The sequence below is a fragment of the Ahaetulla prasina genome, chromosome 6 (assembly GCF_028640845.1).
Source record: "Ahaetulla prasina isolate Xishuangbanna chromosome 6, ASM2864084v1, whole genome shotgun sequence".
Taxonomy (NCBI): Eukaryota; Metazoa; Chordata; class Lepidosauria; order Squamata; family Colubridae; genus Ahaetulla; species Ahaetulla prasina.
Window position 1 is genome coordinate 110,928,359 of NC_080544.1, and position 24,749 is coordinate 110,953,107.

The 24,749-nt window shown below is 46.6% G+C and overlaps 1 protein-coding gene across 2 annotated transcripts; it reads right to left on the minus strand.

Annotated features, from left to right (window-relative positions):
* Positions 1-1,189: 1,189 nt before the first annotated feature.
* B3GNT7 (UDP-GlcNAc:betaGal beta-1,3-N-acetylglucosaminyltransferase 7) lies at positions 1,190-20,458 on the minus strand. Of its 2 annotated transcripts, none has more exons than XM_058188654.1 (2): positions 20,395-20,458; positions 1,190-2,788 (listed from the first exon to the last, which is right to left on the minus strand). In XM_058188654.1, exons 1-2 carry the CDS (start codon positions 20,403-20,405, stop codon positions 1,606-1,608), a joined length of 1,194 nt encoding a protein of 397 aa, XP_058044637.1. In that variant the 5' UTR covers positions 20,406-20,458; the 3' UTR covers positions 1,190-1,605. The 2 variants fall into 2 exon arrangements, with proteins under 2 accessions (XP_058044637.1, XP_058044636.1); XM_058188653.1 differs by lacking the exon at positions 20,395-20,458 and adding an exon at positions 18,946-19,082.
* Between the last annotated feature and the right edge of the window lie 4,291 nt (positions 20,459-24,749).

Sequence of the window (24,749 nt, forward strand, 5' to 3'; positions counted from 1 at the left end):
TTTGTTTTTCAAGCCGTTTTCTGAGCCATTTTCAGACCATTTTCCAGGCTGTTTTTTTTGGGGGGGGGCAGTTTTCAGGCCTTTTTCGGACAGTTTTCTGAGTGTTTTTCGGGCCGTTTTCAGGCCATTTTTCAAGCCATTTTCAGGGCCGTTTTTAGCCCAAAAATGGCCTGAAAAACAGCCAGAAAACAGCCCAAAACAGCCAAAAAGTAGGTTGTTTTTCAGGCCGTTTTCTGAGCCATTTTCAAGACTTTTTCAGGCTGTTTTCCGGGCTGTTTTTTTGGGCAGTTTTCAGGCCATTTTTCGGGCCGTTTCCAGGCTCGAAAAACAGCCAAAAAACAGGCATGCGTGCACCAGCCATTTGCCCTTCAGGTTTCCAGTGCTAAACCACGCACACATGCAGGCGCATTCCAGTTTGGGCATTCGGTGCTGAAAAGGTTCACCATCACTGGACTAGAATTAGGGGGAAATATGGGCCTATGGCAGACGAAGAGCATCTAGAGATTTTACCAACGGAAGAGATCCAGCTACCGCATCTTATTTTTTTTTCCCCCAACAAAATAAATGCAGCGAAGCAATAGAGACTAGGGATCTCCAACCTCTGGGCCGCGGCGCACTACCAGGCGATGAGCCGTATGGAACCAGGCTGCGCAAGCGACAGGCCAATATGCTTCTGCTCGCACAACTCCGTTTGTGCGAGAGGTGTGCGTGAGCACTCGCCGCTTGCTCAAATGGAGCTGCACACACAGAACCACACCCTCTCCCTCCCCCCCCTCCCACCCGCTGCCACACCTGGTCTGCAAAGGCGGAAAGATTGGGTGCCACTGGCATAGAACGAACTCCGCAGACGGAGATCTTTTTCTTTTTTAAAATAAAAAACAACAACAACTTAGAGATTGCAATTACGTTTTTCTAAGTTTGCAGAGATTTGAGTGACGGGTTTCTCTCCTGAGTGGGATGCGGGGTGGGGGATATAATTGGCAGGGTGGTTACTCCCCCAGAGAAAATGTTCTTCGCACAAAGACGCAAATCTACACAACACACTATCTGGCAAGATGAACCCAAATTTGAGTTATTTCCTTCCTTCCTAAATAGATTTTTTTTTAATTCAGCTTTGGAAACATACATTCTCTCTGTCTTTCTGTCTCTCTCTCTCTCCCCCCCCCCACCCTCCCTCCCTCCCTCTCTCTCTCTCACACATTCCCCTAGAAATAAATGTCTTAGCTTTAGGACCAGCCTCTAGCTGTACAGCACACCACAAAAAAGGGCACAAATAAAAGAAGGTGTGACTTGCCCGACTGCCCAACGTAGGGTAGTCATTCTTCATCTCTCCCGGAATAGTCAATTCCCTTTCTGGCCATCGAACTCCCCATCTCTTCAAGTTTTTTTTTTCCTACATCCTTCGAAAGTCCCACAGGGGAACAAATAAAATATGAAAAAAAGAAAACCTCCTCTTCCCCCACTTTTCCAATAATTTCAACAAACCCCTCCCCTCCCCTCCAACACCATCGGATTATTGTCGTCCTGTTTTCTTTCAACTTCATTAGAAAGGGTGGATCTTTGGTGCTCCCGGTGATCTTCCTCTTTGGCTAAAACTGGGTTGAGCTAAAGGATGTTGGCTTTCTGGGAGCAGGACAAATGTTTATGGACCAAATCCCACATGTTGAGCAGGTCGGCCGGCTGAAGTTTATGGACTACCAACATGCTCTTGTAGAAACAAGGTTCACGGTTCATTTTGCTGTTCTTGTTTTTCACCAGGCCAAAAGTTTTGAAGCCGGTGTGAGCCACGGGCGTCACCTTGAGGTCCTCCAGACACATCCCCATGTAGACATCGTCGATGGGGTACAGCTCCCGGTTTTCGGAGACTTTGTGGAGACGCTTGGCCAAGGGCCCATCCATCACAAAGCCCCCTCCGCCCGCGTAGGGCGGATAATAGGCCTTGCCGTACAAAGAGTTGGGGATGTAGTATTTGTTTTCCTTCTTGCGAATGGGCCTCGCTTTGACCAGCACGTCGCCCACAAATAGGTCCCCTCCTTTCTGATCCTTGAGGAACTCCAAGATGTTCTCAGGACTCATGAAGACGTCATCGTCCCCTTTAAAGATGTACCGGACCTGGTCACAGTAGATGTTGAACCACTTGAGGAAGTGGACTTCCTTCAAGGTGAGGTTGAAAAAGGTATCCAAGAAGTCCCACTGTAGGATGTCCCCGTAGATCCGATCCTCGTACTCCAGAAGCTTCTGGTAGTTGGGTCTCTCCTCTACTTTGGAGGCGATACCCAACAGGAAGAGAGTCTTGATTTTTTTCCCGTCCAACACTCGCTCTTGACCCCACGTCCTACGGATGGCTTCTCGGCGGTCGTGTTGGGTGATGACCGACTTCACCACAATCAGCAGGTCGATTTCGCCGCGGCATTTCTCCGGATGGTTGATGATGATGGGGAAGTAGCGGCAGTGTCGGTAAAAGAGGAACTGCTGGAAGTGGGGCTCCAGGTTTCTGAACCACTCCTCCTTGGTGAAGTTGAAGTTGGCTGTGCAGTTGGTGGCCTGGACGTCCCAGGATGTCACCTCTTTCTCGGCGGCTTTGACAGGCGGAGGAACCTCGATTCCCTTTTTCCAGAAGTTGTTGGTGAGGGGCAGCACTTCATTCCTCTTGAGCAGTTCTTGGGAGACCACGGATTTCTGCAGCTGGGTCTGAAAGAACTGGTTGGGAACGGAGCCCTTTTGCAAGAGGGTCACGGTTACTATCAGCGCGAAGGAGAGAAAGACGCTCTTGTAGACGGTCTTCTTCCTGCAGGGAGGAAAAACAGCGGGGGAAAAAAATCAAGGAAAACGTCTACCCAAAACGTCATTGTGAACCTAGAATCCTAAGGATGGAAGGGAGCTTGGAGGTCTTCTAGTCCAACCCCTTATTATACCACCCCGGACAAATGGTTCTCCAGTCTATTTTTTGAAAACCTTCAGGGATTGGTGAAGCATTGGCGCGGTGCACTGAGACGCGGTAGCGCAGTGGTTAGAGTGCAGTACTGCAGGCTACTTCTGCTGACTGCCGGCTGCCTGCAATTTGGCAGTTCGAATCTCACCAGGCTCAAGGTTGACTCAGCCTTCCATCCTTCCGAGGTGGGTAAAATGAGGATCCAGATTGTTGGGGGTAAGAGGCTGACTCTGTAAACCGCTTGGAGAGGGCTGTAAAGCCCTGTGAAGCGGGATATAAGTCTAAGTGCTATTCCTTCCTTCCTTCCTTCCTTCCAACCTATCTCCTCCCTCCCTCCCTTTTTTCCTATCTCTCCTTCCTTCATTCCTTTCCTTCCTTCTAACCTATCTCTCTTTGCTTCCAATCTATCTCTCCTTCCTTCCTTCCTTCCTTCCTTCCTTCCTTCCTTCCTTCCTTCCTTCCTTCCTTCCTTCCTTCGTATCTCTCCTTCTTTCCTTCCAACCTATCTCTCCTTTCTTCCTTCCAACCTATTTCTCCTTCCTTCCTTCCTTCCTTCCTTCCTTCCTTCCTTCCTTCCTTCCTTCCTTCCTTCCTTCCTTTCCTCCCTCCCTCCCTCCCTCCCTCCCTCCCTCCCTCTCTTTCTTCTGCAGTGGCACAGTGATTAGAATGCTGCATTGCAGGCTGACTCTGCCCACAGCCAGGAGTTCGATCCTGACCGGCTCAAGGTTAACTCAGCCTCCCGTCCTTCCTAGGTGGGTAAAACGAGAACCCAGATGGTTGGGGGGCAAGAGACTGACTCTGTAAACCCTTTAGAGAGGGCTGTAAAAGCAATGTAAAACAATATATAACGTAACGTAACGTAACGTAACATAACGTAACATAATAACAGAGTTGGAAGGTTATGGCTGTTGTATGTGTTAAAAAATTTGAGTAAAATTCTTATTTTAGATAAGAAAAATGAAAATTTACCATACCTGATATGTATTTGTATAAACCTTTTTTGACTAATAAAAACTTTTTGAATAAAAAAAAAAAAAAAAAAAAAAATAACAGAGTTGGAAGGGACCTTGGAGATTCACTTAACAACCGGATTACTTGCTTAACAACTGCAGTGATTCACTTAACCACCGTGGCAAGAAAGTTCCTAAAAATGGGCAAAACTTAACAACGATCTCGTTGAACAAGAGAAATTGGGGGCTCCAATCTTGGCCACTTTAAGTCTTGTGGACTTCAACTCCCAGAGTTCCTCAGCCAGCAAAGCTTACTCTCTTGTAATCCCTTCCTCTGCAGTCTCTCCACTTTCTAAGGGGCAAGAGGGGGGGGGAAAGGCATGAGTGACTGAGGAATTCTGGGAGTTGAAGTCCACAAATCTTAAAAGTGGCCAAGGTTGGAGATCCCTGGACTAGAAGACCTCTAAGGTCCCTTCCCATTCGGTTACACCGCTAAATGAAACGAAGCGCGGCAGGAGAAACCGCCAGGCTACAAGGCAAACGTCCCCCGCCTTGCAAGACACATCAGACGCGGCAGAAACTGTCTTTGGCTGCTGTGATTTATGCCCTTCACCAAGCTGGCATCTCGCCCGAGCGGGGTCCAATTTCCGCCCCGATTCCAGCTACCTCCGCCGTCAATTGCAAACAGGACAGTCAGGCTTCTGTTTGCAAGCTGGGGCCTTTCCGCAAATAGAAGGGGGCCTGTTTCCAAGCTGGAAGCCCCCACCCCTCGCCACCCCCACCATGCTGGGCAGCAGCGGGGAAAAAAACACCCAGGGAAAGGGGTTTTCAAGAGTCCAGTCCAGATTGTGCAGGGAAGATTAGCAGCGGGAGGCAGGCAGGCAGGCAGCCAACCCAGCAAAGAACATTTTTTCCCCCTTTGCATTCAGGAACCTAGAATCGTAGGGCTGGAAGGGGTTCTGGAGGTCTTCTAGTCCAACCCCCTGCTCAAGCAGGAAACCGTCTACCATTATACTATTTTTAAATAATGTTTTTTTTTAAAAAAACAACAACAATATTTCCAAAGTGAAATTTCAACATCCAAAAAGAGAAAAAAAACACACACAAAACAATACAAAGCCGGGGGGGGGGGAAATGCGCAGGAGAGACCGAAGAACAAATATACACCCCAAGCTGAATATTGATAAATAGGCAGTATTTCAACACGACTGTTGAACCGTAGTCCTCGACTTACAACAGTTCGCTTTTAGTGCCCGTTCGAAGTTACGGAAAATGGCGACTTATGGCAGTTTTTCAGAGTTATGATCACGTGAACAAAATTCAGAGGCTTGGAAACTGGTCCGTATTTATGGCTACCCAACCAAGTAACTTCATTTGATGTTCATCATACTAGGATGATGTTACTTAGCTTGGGTAATGAAACATCTGCCAGAAAACATCTCCAGAGACTTCCCAATTTGGGATGATAAACACCCTTCGAATGGTGTGGGAGTGTGAACAGGTTTCCAGAAAATTGCAGACTACAGAATAGAATAGAATAGAACAGAATAAATAGAATAGAATAGAATAGAAAATGAATATAGAATAGAATAGAAAATGAATATAGAATAGAATAGAACAGAATAGAATAGAATAGAAGAATAGAATAGAATAGAAAATGAATAGAATAGAATAGAAAATGAATATAGAATAGAATAGAATAGAAAATGAAAATAGGATAGGATAGGATAGGATAGGATAGGATAGGATAGGATAGGATAGGATAGGATAGGATAGAATAGAATAGAATAGAATAGAATAGAATTCTTTATTGGTCAAGTGTGATTGGACACACAAGGGATTTGTCTTTGGTACATACGCTCTCGGTGTACATAAAAGAAAAGATACGCATCAAGAATCCTAAGGTACAACACTTAATGATAGTCATAGGGAACAAAAAAGAAATCAAGTCATTTTATTTTTAATTTTATTTATTTTGTCACACAGTAAATATAAGCATAAGCATGTAATAACTATACAATATATAAGCATATATATGAGTATGTAATAACTATATTAATTGGATATAACGAAAGGAAACAATAGGACAGGAACGGTAGGCACGTTGGTGCTCTTATGCAAGCCCCTTACAGACCTCTTAGGAATGGGGTGAGGTCAATGGTAGACAATTTTTGGTTGAAGCTTTGGGGATTTTGGGAAGAGACCACAGAGTCAGGTAGTTTATTCCAGGCATTAACAACTCTGTTACTGAAGTCATATTTTCTGAAATCGAGATTGGAGCGGATAACATTAAGCTTATTATTAGGAAACAGTCAATATAAATATCATATTATATTATTAATATCAATATATATATATATATATATAAGTCTTTGGTTATTCGGGTTTTCTCCCACGTAAAATTGAAAGTGTCTTGGCGACGTTTCGACGAAGTCTCATTCGTCGAAGCATGAAGCTGAAGCCTGAAGATGACGAATGAGACTTCGTCCCGCCCTGAGTCTTCGGAGAAGGGTGGTATAAAAATACAAATAAATAAATAAAGTAAATATATATATATATATATATATATATATATATATATATATATATATATATATATATATATATATATATATATATATATATATATATATATATATATATATATATAATATATATTATATTATTATATATATATATATTATTATATATATAATCATATATATATAATCATATATCATATAATATACAGTATCATATTAAGAAACAGTCAATATAAACCGTAAGTATACCAGCAACAAGGTTAAAGTCAGGCAGTCATACGTGGGAGGAGATGGGTGATAGGAATGATGAGATTAATAGTAGTGCAGATTCAGTAAATAGTCTGACAGTGTTGAGGGAATTATTTGTCTAGCAGAGTGATGGCCTTCGGGAAAAAACTGTTCTTGTGTCTAGTTGTTCTGGTGTGCAGTGCTCTATAGCGTCGTTTTGAGGGCAGGAGTTGAAACAGTTTATGTCCAGGATGCGAGGGATCTGTAAATATTTTCACAGCCCTCTTCTTGATTCGTGCAGTATACAGGTCCTCCATGGAAGGCAGGTTGGTAGCAATTATTTTTTCTGCAGTTCTAATGATCCTCTGAAGTCTGTGTTTTTCTTGTTGGGTTGCAGAACCGAACCAGACAGTTATAGAGGTGCAAATGACAGACTCAATAATTCCTCTGTAGAATTGGATCAGCAGCTCCTTGGGCAGTTTGAGTTTACTGAGTTGGCGCAAAAAATCACAGGAACTACAGGAAACATTAGCACCATTCAGTTGACCCCAAGGACACAGATAAACCTCCAAGGGGCCTCAATGACCCTCTAAAAGGAATGCAAATGACCAGCTGTCTGCAAGGAGCATAAATCCATCCATTCCCCACCATCCAAATCAGAGCTGAAGAAGCTTCTTGGATGAGAAGTGAAACGTCTTCAAAAGAAAAAAAACAAGGAAGTCCATCCAGTTGCCTCTCGGGGGGAGGAAAAAAAGCACCTTTACAACTTTTATGGAATCAATCATTGTGCAAAGTTGGAGTTTGGTTGTTCTGCCAACGGATTCTTTCGGTAGCAATTTATTCTAGATTTATGAGGCTCGATAAAAGAAGGCCTAATAAAAGTTAAGCGGCATGTCACAGGGGTGATGAAATTCTCCTTCCACCACCTTAATTCAGGATAATCGATTGTTCTTGATGTGTACCAAGACGTAAAGGGAAATTAAAATTACACATGCAGAATCTTTTGTGGAGAAAAACTCAGATAAGGAATCCGGGCCAAGAGTGACACCAGTCTCAAAGGTCGTAAAATAGATTACGCAAACTGACACAGAGGTAATTACAGTACATTTTATTACACCAATTGTTCTAAAGTTAGCAAAGAAGATTCAAGGAAATAATTCGAGGGGAGGCCCCCTAGAAGTCCAGCACAAAATTCAGAAAACAGAACTGCTGACTGCCGGCTGCCTGGAATTTGGCAGTTCAAATCTCACCAGGCTCAAGGTTGTACTCAGCCTTCTGTCCTTCTGAGGTGGGTAAAATGAGGACCCAGATTGTTGGCGGCAGCAGGCTGACTCTGTAAACCGCTTAGAGAGGGGCTGTAAAAGCGGTATGAAGCGGTATATAAGTCTAAGTGCTATTGCTATATCTCAAGGGAGAAATTAGTTTAATTCATCAATAGGAGCACTTTGAAACGTTAAATGTTCTTTGGGAAAAAATATGCACAGGACGTCCTAAACAAAAATAGGATCTTTCTTTCTTTCTTTCTTTCTTTCTTTCTTTCTTTCTTTCTTTCTTTCTTTCTTTCTTTCTTTCTTTCTTCTTTCTCTCTCTCTCTCTCTTTCTTTCTCTTTTTCTTTTGCTTGCTTTCTCTTTCCTTCCTTCCTTCCTTCCTTCCTTCCTCTTCCTTCCTTCCTCTTTCTTTCTTTCCTTCTTCTTTCTTTTTCTTTCTTTCTTCTGTCTTTCTCTTTCTTTTCTTTTGCTTTCTTTTGCTTCCTTCCTTCCTTCTTTTTCTTTCTTTCTTTCTTCTCTCTCTCTTTCTTTCTTTCTTTCTTTCCTTCCTTTCTTTCTTTCTTCTCTCTTCTTTCTCTTCTTCCTTCCTTCCTCTTCTCTTTCTTCTCTCTTTCTTTCTCTCTCTCTCTCTCTCTTTCTTTCTTTCTTCCTTCTTTCTTTCTTTCTTTCTTTCTCTCTCTCTTCTCTTTCTTTTTCTTTCTTTCTTTCTTTCTTTCTTTCTTTCTTTCTTTCTTTCTTCTTTCTTTCTTTCTTTCTTTCTTTCTTTCTTCTCTTTTTTTCCTTACAACCATTCATTTAGTGACCGTTCCAAGTTACAATAACGTTGAAAGAAGTGGTTTTTTTGACTTTCCAGAGTTGGAAAGGGCTCTGCAGATCTTAGAAGCGACACATGGAACGGAGGGATAAGAAAGAAAATAAGTGAATTCCTGCCTCTCTCTCTTTTCAAACCCTCAGAGAAAGTAGTGGACAATGGATCTGGTAGAGTGCTAGACTTGGGAGCTTGAAGAAAACCAACTAGTATGGTTTACCAGCAGTTGAGCCGTCTCTTAAAAGAAGTAAAAGAAATTGAGAAGGGAGCAGGGATGTCCCTTGTTGCATTCAGGGATTCAGCAGGCTAAACCTTTGCTCCTCAACAGCTGGAGAACTTCACTGCATTCAGGGATAAAAATACACTATGCCTTTTGCTTAATGTAAGTTGCACATGGACACTTACAACAAAACATAAACGAACGTTAGTCACCAAGGAGATGAGATGGTTGAGGAAAGCTGCTGAAGTGACCAGAAGAGTTTAAATCAGAAATGAGACCATAAGAGAAAAAAATTGGCATAGAATGTACAAAAACCGCAGAAAAGTGGTTTGCTCACCTATGGGATTTCATACTTTAAAAGGCATGTACAAAAAGAGGAGAAGGTCAAAGAACAGACCAGAAAAAGGAGGAGGAGGTGGAGGAGGAGGAGGAGGAGAAAAGGAGGAGGAGGAGGAGAAGAGGAGGAGGAGGAGAGAAAAAGGAGAAGAGGAGGAGGAGGAAGAGAAGAGGAGGAGGAGGAGGAGAAGAAGAGAAGGAGGAGAAGAGGAAGAGGAGGAGAAGGAGAAAAGGAGGAGGAGGAGGAGAAAGAGAAGAGGAGGAGGAGAAGAAGAAGAAGAAGAGGATGTAAAGAGAAGAAGAGGAGGAGGAGAAGAAGAAAGAAGGAAGAGGAGGAGGAGAAGAGAAGGAGGAGAAGAGAAGGATGAGAAAAGGAGGAGGAGGAAGAAAGGAGGAGGAGAAAGGAGGAGGAGGAGGAGAAGAGAGAAGAGGAGGAGGAGAAGGAGGAGAAAAGGAGGAGGAGGAGAAGAGGGGGAAGAGAAGAGGAGGAAGAAGAGGAGAAGAAAAGAAGGAGGAGGAGGAGAAGAGAAGGAGGAGGAGAGAAAAAGAAGGAGGAGAAGAGGAGGAGAAGGAGGAGGAGGAGGAGGAGGAGGAGGAGAAGAGAAGGAGGAGGAGGAGGAGGAGGAGAAGAAGAAGAAGAATATGGCCTTTGATCTTCAACGGTTGAGTAAGGCTACCAAGGCCACTCTTACCCTCATGCCCTGTTTGTGGGCTTGTCATCCACTTCAAATTGGCCAACGTGAGAAGCAAAGCTGGGCCAGAAATTTCTTTGGCCAGATCTGAGACTTCCGCTGACTTAGGTCTTTTTCATCAACATACCCAGCAAACTCCAAGTTGCTATTTGCTCCGTACCTTTCGGAGGGAACTTAAAACAGAGGCAGGCTTGTGCACCGCAGGCCTTAAATATGGGCGGCACCTAGAAGGCGTTGCTTCTCCCAGCCTCCCAGAGACTGTTCTAGAATACCGGAGGCAAATTCCTTGGGGGCCTAAAATCACAATCACTTGGCCAAATAAAGTATCCGATTCGATTCCATCCAGGGGGAAAAAGGTAGCCGTAGCCGAGACCCACAGACCGGGTGGGGGGGTGAAATCCAGCAGGTTCTAACAGGTTCTGGAAAACCGGTAGCAGAAATTTTGAGTAGTTTGGAAAACCGGCAAATACCTACTCTGGCTGGTCCCAGAGCGGGGTGGGAATGGAGATTTTGCAATATCCTTCCCCTGGAGTGGGGTGGGAATGGAGATTTTGCAATATCCTTCCCCTGCCACACCCACCAAGCCACACCTAAAGAACCGGTAGTAAAAAAATTTAGATTTCATCACTGCCACAGATGGTTTTCAGCATTTAGCACGATGCATCCCAGGAACATCAAACTCAGAGGAGACCTCGGTTATATCCAGAGCTGGGTTTCAGCAGGTTCTGACCAGTTCTGGAGAAGTGGGAGCGGAAATTTTGAGTAGTTCGGAGAACCGGTAGTAAAAATTCTGACTGGCCCTGCCCCCATCTATTCTCTGCCTCCCGAGTCCTAGCTGATCAGGAGGAAATGGGGATTTTACAGTATCCTTCCCCTGGAGTGGGGAGGGAATGGAGATTTTACAATATCCTTCCCCTGGAGCGAGGAGGGAATGGAGATTTTACAGTTTCCTTCCCCTGGATTGGGGTGGGAATGGAGATTTTACAGTATCCTTCCCCCTGGAGTGGAGTGGGAATGGGGATTTTGCAGTATCCTTCCCTGGAGTGGGGTGGGAATGGAGATTTTACAGTATCCTTCCCCTGGAGTGGGGTGGGAATGGAGATTTTACAGTATCCTTCCCCTGCCACACCAGCAAGCCACGCCCACTAAACCACACCCACAGAACCGGTAGTAAAAAAAAATTGAAACTCGCCACTGGTTATATCAAACAAGCTTTAGAAAGGACTAGCTGAAGATCTAGGGGGCTTCAAAGAGTCAAAGAGAGAAGCAACCTAGAATTAAGGAGGAATCTCCTGACAGTGTGAACAATTAATCCGTGGAACAGACCTGCCACAAGAAGTTATGGGTGCTCCATCAATGGAGGCTTTTAAGAAGAGACTGTTGGGACAGCCTGAAATGTCTGACGTGGTATAGGACAGTGACGGCTAACCTTTTCGGCACCCAGTGCTGAAACTGGGGCGTGCGCACCGGAAACCCAAAGAGATCAGCTGTGTTCTATCCTCCTTCGCCTCCGTCCGAGTGATGGCTTAATTAGCCGGCACTATCAGCTCTGGCAGCAAACTAGCGAGCGTCTGCCAAGTGTCTCTGTTATCTCCCTCGACGCCAATGAGTCACCCAGGAACAAACTTCAGCTCTTAGTTAATCGGTTGATTTGCCTGCTACGAAGAGGCACAGCAGCTCTGGCTGCCTTTATATCCTGTGGGGTGTGGCTCCATGACTCAGCACTTCCTAGGCCTGCCCCACCCCTGCTTCTGTTGTTCCCGCCTCTCCTGCCTACAAAACCTAGGGTCCAGCCAGGCCTGATTGCCATCAGCCGGGTCTGGAGGTGTGGCCTGGGGGGGGGAAAGAGTCAGGGGACGAAGGCCTCGTTATCTCCTCCACCTGGCCTGCCTCTGGCTCCTGGAGCTGAGCCAGGGAAGCCGGTGCTCCAGAGGTAAGTCCTGATGGCCTTTCCCCCTCACTTTCCAAGTCACTTTCTGGCAGCAGGCCCAGCTCGGGGAGCGCAGACACAACAAGCTGTCAGGTGCACACGTGCATGCTGACCAATCGCTCTTCCAAGTTCTGTTGCGTGCATGCGCATTGGCCAGTTGGTCTTCGCACAAAGATTAGCTGGCGAAGGCACATTTGCCCACAGAGAGCGCTTGGCGTGCCATCTGCTTGACCTGGTCGACAAGTTCTCCAAAACACCTTGAAGGCAGGTGAAGAAGCAACAAATGGAAATTAATCCAGGAGAGAAGCAACCTGGAAATTAGGAGAAATTTCTGAACAGTTAGAACAATTAGCCAGTGGAACTGCTCGCCACAGGAAGCTGTAGGTGGTCCAACACTGGAGGTTTTAAAGAAGAAATTGGGACAGTCACTGGTCTGGAATGGTATAGGGTCTCCTGCCTGAGCAGGGGGTTGGACTAGAAGACCTCCAAGGTCCCTTCCAGCTCTGTTATTCTGTATCACTGGTATAGCATAAGGGAGGTGACAGAAATAGGCGTGAATTGTTCCCTGGGCCAAAAGAAGGAGAAACGGTGGGCAGCTACAGACTCTAGAAAGAGTGCGGAGAAGAGCAACGAAGAGGATCAGGAGTCTGGAGGGGAAAACATAGGATGAACGATGGAGGGAACGAGATATCTCTAATCTAACGAGGAGAAGGATTGGGGCGACATGATAGCATGTTCCAATATTTGAGGGGCTGCCATAGGAGAAGAGGGGGTCCACCTATTCTCCGAAGACTTGAGGGCAGGACGAGAAGCAACAGGTAGAAGATCATTAAAGAGAGATCCAGCCTAGAATTAAGGAGATATTGGGTATGTCTAGTTTGATGAAAAGAAGGACTAGGGGAGACATGATAGCAGTCTTCCAATATCTCAGGGGTTGCCACAAAGAGGGAGTCAAACTATTCTCCAAAGCACCTGAGGGTAGAACAAGAAGCAATGGGTGGAAACTAATCAAGGAGAGAAGCAACTTAGAACTAAGGAGAAATTTCCTGACAGTTAGAACAATTAATCAGTGGAACAACTTGCCTGCAGAAGTTGTAAATGCTCCAACACTGGAAAGTTTTAAGAAGAGATTGGACAACATTTGTCTGAAGTAGTGTAGGGTTTCCTGCCTATCCAGGGGGCTGGGCTAGAAGACCTCCAAGGTCCCTTCCAACTCAGCTATTCTGCTCTAATACAGAATATTAGATATTCCGTAGAATATTAGATATTAGATAATCTTGTTCCATACATTGCAGAAGAGAGGAATGGCTTTATTTCTTAGCAGAGACCAAAACACAACGACAAGCCGCAACCGCGTTGAAACCTAAGGTTGACCATCTAGAACAGCGGTCTGCAAACTTGGCTCTTTTAAAGACTTGCGGACTTCAACTCCCAGAATTCCTCTGTCACTCATGACTTTTTCCCCCCCTCTTGCCCTTTATAAAGTGGAGAGATTGCAGAGGAAGGGATTACAAGAGAGTAAGCTTTGCTGGCTGAGGAACTCTGGGCGTTGAAGTCCACAAGTCTTAAAAGAGCCAAGCTTGCAGACCCCTGGTCTAGAAGGATAAATCATGGTTGAGCCCCGTATTCAGCCTATGTCTAGACCAGTACTCACCACAGCTTCGCCCAGGAGACCAGCGGCTCCATGTTATAGAAGAAGTCTAAGCTTTGTAAAACCAAGTTGGATGACGGTTAACGGATACCCTGAATGCTTCTCAACAACAACCCATGTCTGAAAGCCACCCTGGTTAATCAAAAGAGTGATTTGCCGACTCAGGGTTGTTAGTGCCTACGAAGCAAATTCATCCAGGAAAATACTATAAATATAGATATAGATATCAAATGGAATGCAAGATCATGCCAAGTGGGGAGGGAAGTCTACTCTGCTCATGGCCAGAGGCCCTCCGAGCTTTTGCACAGTCATATAAAATTCTCCCATTCTTCTGACAAGCGAAAGCTGAAGCCAACTTGGCTCCCCCTCGTCTTATTGTGGAGTTTATTGAACCCGGTGCTCTTTTAAGACAGGGGTCTCCAACCTTGGCACCTTTAAGACTTGTGGACTTAAAGAATCCCTCAGCCAGCAAAGCTTACTCTCTTGTAATCCCTTCCTCTGCAATCTCTCCACTTTATAAGGGGCAAGAGGGGGAAAATAAGGCATGAGTGACAGAGGAATTCTGGGAGTTGAAGTCCGCAAGTCTTAAAGTTGCCAAGGTTGGAGACCCCCTGTTTTAAGAGTTCAAATCCACCGGCGGCCACATCTCAATTTCTTTCCAGTTGCGACTCTATAAAAACTCTTCACTCTTCGCCCTCCGAAACGTTTCATGAAATCAAACCACGGATTATCCTACAGATAAAAGACCACCGACCTGGAGAAATAAATACCTCAGAAACTACGCCGAGAAAAGATTTAGGCAAACAGTCACAAAAAACCAGGGAAAAGGCGTCCAGCAAACTCAAACCACTTAAGAACATTATTTTAATTTCAGGCCCCAAAGATCACAACTGACTTTTCCACCCATTCAAACGGCGTCAAGAAATTTTGACTTCCTATTACGGGCTTAGTCCTCGACTTACGGCAAAAATTGACCCCAAAATTTCCGTTCCACACCGAGAGCGCTAAGGGAGTTTTTAACCTCATTGTGCGACCGTTCTTTCCCACAGATGTTGAGTGAATCACTGGTTTTTAAGTTAGTAACGTGATCGTTAAGTATATATGGTTTCCCCGTCGACTTTGCTTGTCAGAAGGTCGCAAAAGGGGACCACGGGAAACCCTCCCCCCCCCCGGGATACTGCGACCGTCGTAAATATGAGTCCGTTGACAAGCGCCTGAATTTACATCACGTGACCACGGGGAAGGCTGCCATGGTCGTAAGTGTGAAAAACGGTCGTAAGTCACTTTTTTCAGCGCCGTTGTTCAAACGGTCACTAAATGAACCGTTGTAAGTCGTACTGGGAAATAAGGAGATGTTTGAGAGTAAAACGAAAGTTAAATTGTGTGGTTTAAAGGAGGGGGAAAAAAACCGAACTCTGTTTGAGAAATTGTGTGGCAATTTTTGCCCTTTAACCACACAATTTAAGTTTCGTTTCACGCTCCTCATCTGTTTCCATCCTGATAAATTTAAGGTCACACCTGTTGGTACTTTTTGAATGCACAGAATGTCCGTTGTGTTATTTTGGGCCTGAAATTCGAAAACAGGTGATCCTCAACTTACAAACGCTTGTTTAGTGAGCTTTCGAAGTCAACAACAGCACCGGAAAAAGTGACTTATGACCGTTTTTCACACTTACGACCGTTGCAACATCCCCACGGTCGCGTGATCAAAATTCAGACATCCGGCCACTGACTCATATTTAAGACGGTCGCAGTGTCCCGAGGTCGCGACCGTCTGACAAGAAAAGTCAAATTCGCTTAGTGACCGGATTACTAATTTTAACCATTGCAGCGGTTCTTGCTTAATGAGTGTGGCAAGAAAGGTTGTAAAATCGGGCAAATGTTTCTCTTAGCCAAGGAAATTTTGGGGCTCGATTGGGATCGTAAATCGAGGACAACCTGAAATTAAAATTCCACCTGTGATTAAAATTCTACCTGTAATTAAAATTATTTTGCTTGACTTTCTTTAACCTGGATCTTTGTGACCTTTGTTTGAGGTCAAACAAGTCTCGCCCTTAAGGCGAACGGCTATTTCTTTAGATTTTATACAAATCATTATCTTTGCAAATTTCAGTGTGTCGAATTTTGGGAATCTGAAGTATTTCTGTTCACAGAGAGCCAGCATAATTTGCATTAAATTACCCTTCAGATCCGTATTTCTAAAGAAATCCAAGGAATTGCTTTCCTTGCCTGTAGTTCTCAACTTACAACAGTTCACTTAGCGACCGTTACAATGAGACAAGTGGCCATTTTTGCACACTTACGACCGTTGTCGCCTCCCCATGGTCAACATTCAGACACTTGACAACTGGACTCATACTTACGACGGTCGCAGCATCCCGGGGTCAGGTGATCCCCTTTTGTAACCTTCTCACAAACAAAGTCAATGGGGGAAACCAGATTCACTTAGCGACCGGGTTACTAATTTAACAACTGCAGTGATTCACATTAACGACTGTAGCAAGAAAAGTTGTAAAATGGGGCAAAACTCTTTTTTTTTGTTTGTTTGTTTACATTTATACCCCGCCCTTCTCCGAAGACTCAGGGCGGCTTACAGTGTATAAGGCAATAGTCTCATTCTATTTGTATATTTTTACAAAGTCAACTTATTGCCCCCCCAACAATCTGGGTCCTCATTTTACCTACCTTATAAAGGATGGAAGGCTGAGTCAACCTTGGGCCGGGCTCGAACCTGCAGTAATTGCAGGCTGCTGTGTTCTTAATAACAGGCTGTTCTTAATAACAGGCCTTACCAGCCTGCGCCATTCACCGGCGCACGCTTCACTTAGCAACAGAAATTTCGGGCTCAATTGTAGTCGTAACACAAGGACATCCTATACTTCTCTGTTACATCCACAGAGGGTACAAATTATATACATACATACATACATACATACATGTTTGTGTGTGTATGCATATTTGTATGTATATATATGTATATATATGTGTATGTGTGTCTATGTATATGCATGTATATGTGTGTGTATTGACTTTAAAAAGAAGCACGAAGCTGAAGCCTGAAGATGACGAATGAGACTTCGTCGAAACGTCGCCAAGACACTTCCAATTTTACGCGGGAGAAAACCCGAATAACCAAAGACCTACATACAAACACCCGCGAAAACCTCAGAAAACAAATATGCATATTCTTAAAAGGAAGAAACAGCTGCGATCACACATTGCTCCCAGAAGCACGAAGCTGAAGCCTGAAGATGACGAATGAGACTTCGTCGAAACGTCGCCAAGACATTTCCAATTTTACACGGGAGAAAACCCGAACAACCAAAGACCTATATACAAACACCCGCGAAAACCTCAGAAAACAAATATGCATATTCTTAAAAGGAAGAAACAGCTGCGATCACACATTGCTCCCAGAAGCACGAAGCTGAAGCCTGAAGATGACGAATGAGACTTCGTCGAAACGTCGCCAAGACATTTCCAATTTTACACGGGAGAAAACCCGAACAACCAAAGACCTATATATATATAGGTCTTTGGTTATTCGGGTTTTCTCCTGCGTAAAATTGGAAGTGTCTTGGCGACGTTTCGACGAAGTCTCATTCGTCATCTTCAGGCTTCAGCTTCGTGCTTCTAGGAGCTCACACACACACACATATATATACACATACACACAAACGTACATATACATGCATACACACACACACACACACACACACACACACACATATATGCATACACACACACACACACACATAGGAACCACGTCCGGACGCTTAGAGAAAGGAAGTAAAACGTCCGTGAAGGAGCATTGTAGCTTGTTCTGTGTCATGTGTGAATCCGGGTTTTTGTGGCCCTTAAACCCTCTTGATGGCTTAGGGTCCTTTTGCGAAGCTGGCCAGTCGTGAGACCTTCATGGATAAACCAAGCCATGGTTTCGAGAGCCATGCATGAATGCAAGGATTTGCTGAATTGTCCCGCGAAGCAGCAATTTTGAACTACGGTCCCCCAGTTCAGTGTAAAGTACATCAACTTATTAAAAAGTTGGAATTAGGGCTACTGAATTAAATAGAAAGTGTTTCGCTAGGGATCAAAGCAAAGTGCCAGGACTGTTTAAAAAAAACCCTAGGACATTCATTCACACAACCTGAGCTTCCTCCAGGTTAACCAGGATAAGTTTTTTATTTTAGTTTTGGGTTAACCGCTTGTGTGAATCAGCCCATCTGCTTAGCTTCTCCCTGTCTTTTACAAACCCAGGAAAGGGATTAAACGGAAGGTGTTGTGGGAACGCAGCCGAACACAGCCTCTCCCTGTACTTTTTTCCCAGGTCAGAAGTTTCAAAAGAGAAGAGAAGAGAAGAGAAGAGAAGAGAAGAGAAGAGAAGAGAAGAGAAGAGAAGAGAAGAGAAGAGAAGAGAAGAGAAGACTTCATCTGAAAGCCCTATCTTTAAATGTCCCCGTCCCTCTCCCTCCCACACCCCATGGCAAACAGAGGCAACCCTCACCTAGGGAGGGAGGAAGGGAAGGAAGGAGAGAGGGAGAGGGAGGGAGGGAGAGAGAGAGAGAGAAAGAGAAAGAGAGGAAGGGGGAAAGGAAGGCAAGGAGGAATTCAGAAAAGGAAAAGAGGGAGGGAGGGAGGGAGACAGAGGAAGGGGAAAGGGAAGGAAGGGAGGAATTCAGAAAAGAAAGAGGGAGGAGACAGAGGAAGGAAGGAAGGAGAGAGGAGGAAGGAAGGAAGGAAGGAAGGAGAGAGGAGAGGGAGGGAGGAGGGAGGGAGGAGAGGGAGGGAGGAGAGAGGAGAGAGAGAAGAGAGAGAGAGAGGAAGGGAAGGAAGGCAAGGAGGAATTCAGAAAAGGAAAGAGGGAGGGAGGAGGAGACAGAGGAAGGAAGGAAGGAAGGAGGAATTCAGAAAAGAAAGCGGGGGAGACAAGGAAAGAAGGAGGGAGGGTGAGAGGAGGAAGGAAGGAAGGAATTCGGAAAAGGGAGGGGAAGAAGGAAGGATGGGAGAAGAGGAAGGAAAGAACAGAGGAGGAAAAAGAAGAAAGGGAAAGAGAAAGAAAGAAAGAAAGAAAGAAAGAAAGAAAGAAAGAAAGAAAGAAAGAAAGAAAGAAAGAAAGAACGGAGCCTAAGGATCGTCCGGGCGAGTGTCTTCCCCCCAGAATGAAAAAAAGGGGGGTGGGCGACCCCCTCTCTCCCTCCCCCCCACCTGCCGACCCTTCTCCAGTCCCGGCTAAAGCGCAGCTCCGAGTCCGTCGGGGCGTCGTCGGCAACCAGCGCCGGGGGAGCCGCATTCCCGAGCGGAAGAGACCCCATGAGAAGCCCCCACCGAGGGTCCCGGGCTCGGAAGCCCCTCCATGCCCCCCCTCCCTCTCCCAGGGGCCCGATCCCCTTGGGGGGGGGCCACTCACCAGGGGCTCATGCTGGTCGCGGCAGGCGCGAGGATGCGCTACAGAGACGCAGCTGCTGCTCGGCGTCGGCTTGCAAGTGCGGCTCCTTCGGATCGCCACTGCAGGGCAGGGCAGGGCAGGGCGGGCTTGGCCGGCTCTCCCCTCCTCCTTTGGCCGAAGGAAGGCGGAGCCCGGCACGACCCAACGCCTTGGCCGACCCACCTTCAACCCCGCCCGGGCTCGGCCCTTCTTAACCCTTCGGAGGCTGCCGACGGCTCCGGAGCGACAGAGGGATGCGCTGCCAAGCCAGCTGCTCAAAAAGGGGAAGAAACAGCCGCCTCCGGATCAGATGTAGCTCGCTGCCACTAGATCTCCGCTCCGTTGCCTCGCTTGCCGGGGATCTCGGGGATTCCCCCGGGGGCTAAATCTAGCTGGGGAGAGGCAGCTGGTCCAGCAGCGGCGCCCGCGGGCGCTTCCTTGCCTCGTCTCTGTTTCCCACCCCCCCAATCCTGGCTAGAGCCACCGGGTGCCCAAATCCAGACGGCAGCCAGAAAACCCCCCTAGCTAAACTCTGTTAGTTTCCTTTGCTTGGGGGTTGAGTGGGGGCAGAAGGGGGCGGGGAATGCAGGGTAGAGTGGGGGGAGGTTTAACCTAGATAAGGGTAACCCCCTTTCAGGGTGAGACATGGGGGCAGGGGTGAAATCCAGCAGGTTCTAACAGGTTCTGGAGAACCGGTAGCGGAAATTGTGAGTGGTTCAGAGAAGCAGCAAATACCACCTCTGGCTGGCCCCAGAGTGGGGTGGGAATGGAGATCTTGCAGTATCCTTCCCCCAGGAGTGGGGAGGGAATGGGGATTTTGCAGTATCCTTCCCCTGGAGTGGGGAGGGAATGGGGATATTGCAGTATCCTTCCCCCAGGAGTGGGGTGGGAATGGAGATTTTGGAATATCCTTCTCCCAGGGGTGGAGAGGGAATGGGGATTTTGCAGTATCCTTCCCCTGGAGTGGTGTGGGAATGGAGATTTTGGAATATCCTTCTCCCAGGAGTGGAGAGGGAATGGTTTGCAATATCCTTCCCCTGGAGTGGGGTGGGAATGGAGATTTTGGAATATCCTTCTCCCAGGAGTGGAGAGGGAATGGGGATTTTGCCGTATCCTTCCCCTGCCATGCCCACCAAGCCACGCCCACAGAACCGGTAGTAAAGAAATACGGAATTCACCATTACATGGGGGCTCCCTGGGGCACTAACCCTCCCCCCCTCTCCCCCCACCTGCCGACCCTTCTCCAGTCCCGGCTAAAGCGCAGCTCCGAGTCCGTCGGGGCGTCGTCGGCAACCAGCGCCGGGGGAGCCGCATTCCCGAGCGGAAGAGACCCCATGAGAAGCCCCCACCGAGGGTCCCGGGCTCGGAAGCCCCTCCATGCCCCCCCTCCCTCTCCCAGGGGCCCGATCCCCTTGGGGGGGGGCCACTCACCAGGGGCTCATGCTGGTCGCGGCAGGCGCGAGGATGCGCTACGGAGACGCAGCTGCTGCTCGGCGTCGGCTTGCAAGTGCGGCTCCCTCCGGCCGCCACTGCAGGGCAGGGCAGGGCAGGGCGGGCTTGGCCGGCTCTCCCCTCCTCCTCTGGCCGAAGGAAGGCGGAGCCCGGCACGACCCAACGCCTTTGCCGACCCACCTTCAACCCCGCCCGGGCTCGGCCCTTCTTAACCCTTCGGAGGCTGCCGACGGCTCCGGAGCGACAGAGGGATGCGCTGCCAAGCCAGCTGCTCAAAAAGGGCAAGAAACAGCCGCCTCCGGATCAGATGTAGCTCGCTGCCACTAGATCTCCGCTCCGTTGCCTCGCTTGCCGGGGATCTCGGGGATTCCCCCGGGGGCTAAATCTAGCTGGGGAGAGGCAGCTGGTCCAGCAGCGGCGCCCGCGGGCGCTTCCTTGCCTCGTCTCTGTTTCCCACCCCCCCAATCCTGGCTAGAGCCACCGGGTGCCCAAATCCAGACGGCAGCCAGAAAACCCCCCTAGCTAAACTCTTGTTAGTTTCCTTTGCTTGGGGGTTGAGTGGGGGCAGAAGGGGGGGGAATGCAGGGTAGAGTGGGGGGAGGTTTAACCTAGATAAGGGTAACCCCCTTTCAGGGTGAGACATGGGGGCACGGGTGAAATCCAGCAGGTTCTAACAGGTTCTGGAGAACCGGTAGCGGAAATTTTGAGTAGTTCAGAGAACCAGCAAATATCACCTCTGGCTGGCCCCAGAGTGGGGTGGGAATGGGGATTTTTCAGTATCCTTCCCCCTGGAGTGGTGTGGGAATGGAGATTTTGCAATATCCTTCCCCCAGAAGTGGGGAGGGAATGGAGATTTTGCAGTATCCTTCCCCCAGAAGTGGGGAGGGAATGGAGATTTTGCAGTATCCTTCCCCCAGGAGTGGGGAGGGAATGGAGAATTTGCAGTATCCTTCCCCTGGAGTGGTGTGGGAATGGAGATTTTGGAATATCCTTCTCCCAGGAGTGGAGAGGGAATGGTTTGCAATATCCTTCCCCTGAAGTGGGGAGGGAATGGAGATTTTGCAGTATCCTTCCCCCAGGAGTGGGGAGGGAATGGAGAATTTGCAGTATCCTTCCCCTGCCATGCCCATCAAGCCACACCCATAGGACCGGTAGTAAAGAAATACGGAATTCACCACCACATGTGGGCTCCCTAGGGCACTAACCCTCCCCCCCTCTCCCCCGTTGTGCAAAATGCCTGTGACCTGGTTTGGGAGGATGTGTGAATGCAGCTGAACTGACCGAACTGGTTTTGCTTTGGAAGAGATGATGCTCCGTCTTTCTCTCTCTCTCTCTCTCTCTCTGCCCTTGGGAAAAGGCGGGGTGTCAACTATGCAACTATCCAGGAATTCCATCCTTTAACCGGGTTACGTTCCGTCCACCTGGATTAATCGGGCTACACGAGCACCCACAGGAGTCACACCCGTGGCAGCTGCGTTCACACCAGGGGTAAAATCGAAATTTTTTCCCTACCGGTTCTGTGGGCGTGGCTTGGTGGGCATGGCAGGGGAAGGATATTGCAAAATCCCCATTCCCTCCCCATTCCTGGGGGAAGGATACTGCAAAATCCCCATTCCCTCCATTCCTGGGGGAAGAATATTGCAAAATCTCCATTCCCTCCCCACTCCTGAGGGAAGGATACTGCAGAATCCCCATTCCCTCCCCATTCCTGGGGGAAGGATACTGCAAAATCCCCATCTCTCCATTCCTGGGGGAAGGATACTGCAGAATCTCCATTCCCTCCCCATTCCTGGGGGAAGGATACTGCAAAATCCCCATTCCCTCCCCATTCCTGGGGGAAGGATACTGCAAAATCCCCATTCCCTCCATTCCTGGGGGAAGAATATTGCAAAATCTCCATTCCCTCCCCACTCCTGAGGGAAGGATACTGCAGAATCCCCATTCCCTCCCCATTCCTGGGGGAAGGATACTGCAAAATCCCCATTCCCTCCATTCCTGGGGGAAGAATATTGCAAAATCTCCATTCCCTCCCCATTCCTGGGGGAAGGATACTGCAAAATCCCCATTCCCTCCCCATTCCTGGGGGAAGGATACTGCAAAATCCCCATTCCCTCCCCATTCCTGGGGGAAGGATACTGCAAAATCCCCATTCCCTCCCCATTCCTGGGGGAAGGATACTGCAAAATCCCCATCCCTCCATTCCTGGGGGAAGGATACTGCAAAATCCCCATTCCCACCCCACTCTGGGGCCAGCCAGAGGTGATATTTGCTGGTTCTCTGAACTACTCAAAATTTCCGCTACTGGTTCTCCAGAACCTGTTAGAACCTGCTGGATTTCACCCCTAGTGCACACGACCCTGAAGTACAGTGTTCAAAAGTAACCTGGCTCTATGAACCCTTTCGCTGGATGTTTCCACCACGCCCCCCCCCCCCAACTCCCTTTCAATCTTTATTTGAAAGGTTTCTTTCCCTGGGCGGAGAAAGATGTGGGTTTAAAAGTGGCTTGTGGAATTCCGGAGAGAAAGGAAAAATCCTCCCGTTCGAATGAACGGGGGAAAAAAAAAGAGGGATATCTTAGGATCTTGTGGTTAAGGGAAATGTAGGTTTGGTTGTTGTTTTTTTGTAATTAATACCTAGATGTAATAAGGTAGTAAGTTGCTCAGCTGCTGGCTAGAGATGTTGGCAGGCTACAGGTAGTCCTCGAAGCCCCAAATTTCCACTGCTAAGCAAAACTTAGTTGTGAGTTTTGCCCCGTTCTTGCCACAACCTTTCTTTCTTTCTTTCTTTCTTTCTTTCTTTCTTTCTTTCTTTCTTTCTTTCTTTCTTTCTTTCTTTCTTTCGTCACAACAATATATGTAACTATCATACAGAAAAGTTATATAGTATATAAAGGTATAAGCATATATATATATATATATATATATATATATATATATATATATATATATATATATATATATATATATATATATATATATATATAGAAGAAGAAAAGAAAACAATAGGACAGGAACGGTAGGCACGTTTGTGCGCTTATGCACGCCTTATGGTCCTCTTAGGAATGGGGTGAGGTCAATAGTAGAAAGTTTTTGGTTAAAGCTTTTAGGATTATGAGAAGAGACCACAGAGTCAGGTAAAGTATTCCAAGCACTGATGATTCTTTTACAGAAGTCATATTTTCTGCAATCTAGATTAAAGGTTGACATTAAGTTTAAATCTATTGGTTGCTCTTGTATTATTGCAATTAAAGCTGAAGTAGTCTTTGACAGGAAGGACATTACAATAGATGATTCTGTGAGTTAAACTTAGGTCTTGTCGAAGGCGACGGAGTTCCAAGTTTTCTAAGCCTAGGATTTCAAGTCTGGTGGGATAAGGTATTTTGTTGTTTACAGAGGAATGGAGAACTCTTCTTGTAAAATATTTCTGGACACGTTCAATTGTATTGATGTCAGAGATATGGTGAGGGTTCCAGACAGGTGAGCTGTATTCTAGAATTGGTCTAGCAAATGTTTTATATGCTCTGGTTAGTAGTGTAGTGTTTTTGGAAAAGAAGCTACGCAAGATTAGGTTTACAACTCTTAGAGCCTTTTTTGCTATGTATTTGCAGTGGGCTTTGGCAGTGAGATCATTTGACATGAAAACTCCAAGGTCTTTAATGGGATGGGGGTCATCTGTGAGATAATGTCCATCAAGCGAGTACTTAGTGTTTGGGTTCTTTTTTCCTATATGTAAGACTGAGCATTTGCTGGTTGAGATTTGGAGTTGCCAAGTTTTAGACCAAGCGGTTAGATGATCACGGTCTTTTGGAATGATAGACGTATTATCAGTGGTGTTAAATAGTTTGACATCGTCAGCAAAGAGAACACAATTACTTGCGATATGGTCACAAAGATCATTAATGTATAGTATGAAGAGTGTTGGTCCAAGGACGCTGCCTTGAGGAACGCCACTCTTGACAGGAACAGGATTTGATAGAGCATTGCCAATTTTGACTACTCGTTGTCTGTTAGACAGAAAAGCAGATATCCATTTGTGGAGGGGTCCTGAGATACCATAGTATATTAGTTTTAGGAGAAGTTTATCGTGTACTACTGAGTCAAAAGCTTTGCAGAAGTCTATGTAGATTGCATCTATTGATTTGCCTTGATCGAGATTTGTAGTCCATATGTTTTTACAGTGGAGAAGTTGTAAGTTGCATGATAATTTTTTCCTGAAACCAAATTGTTTATTGGAGAGTAGGTTCTTGCCACGTTGTTAAGTGAATCGTTGCAGTTTGTTAAGTTAGTAACACGGTTAACGGAATAACAAGAATAACAGAGTTGGAAGGGAACTTG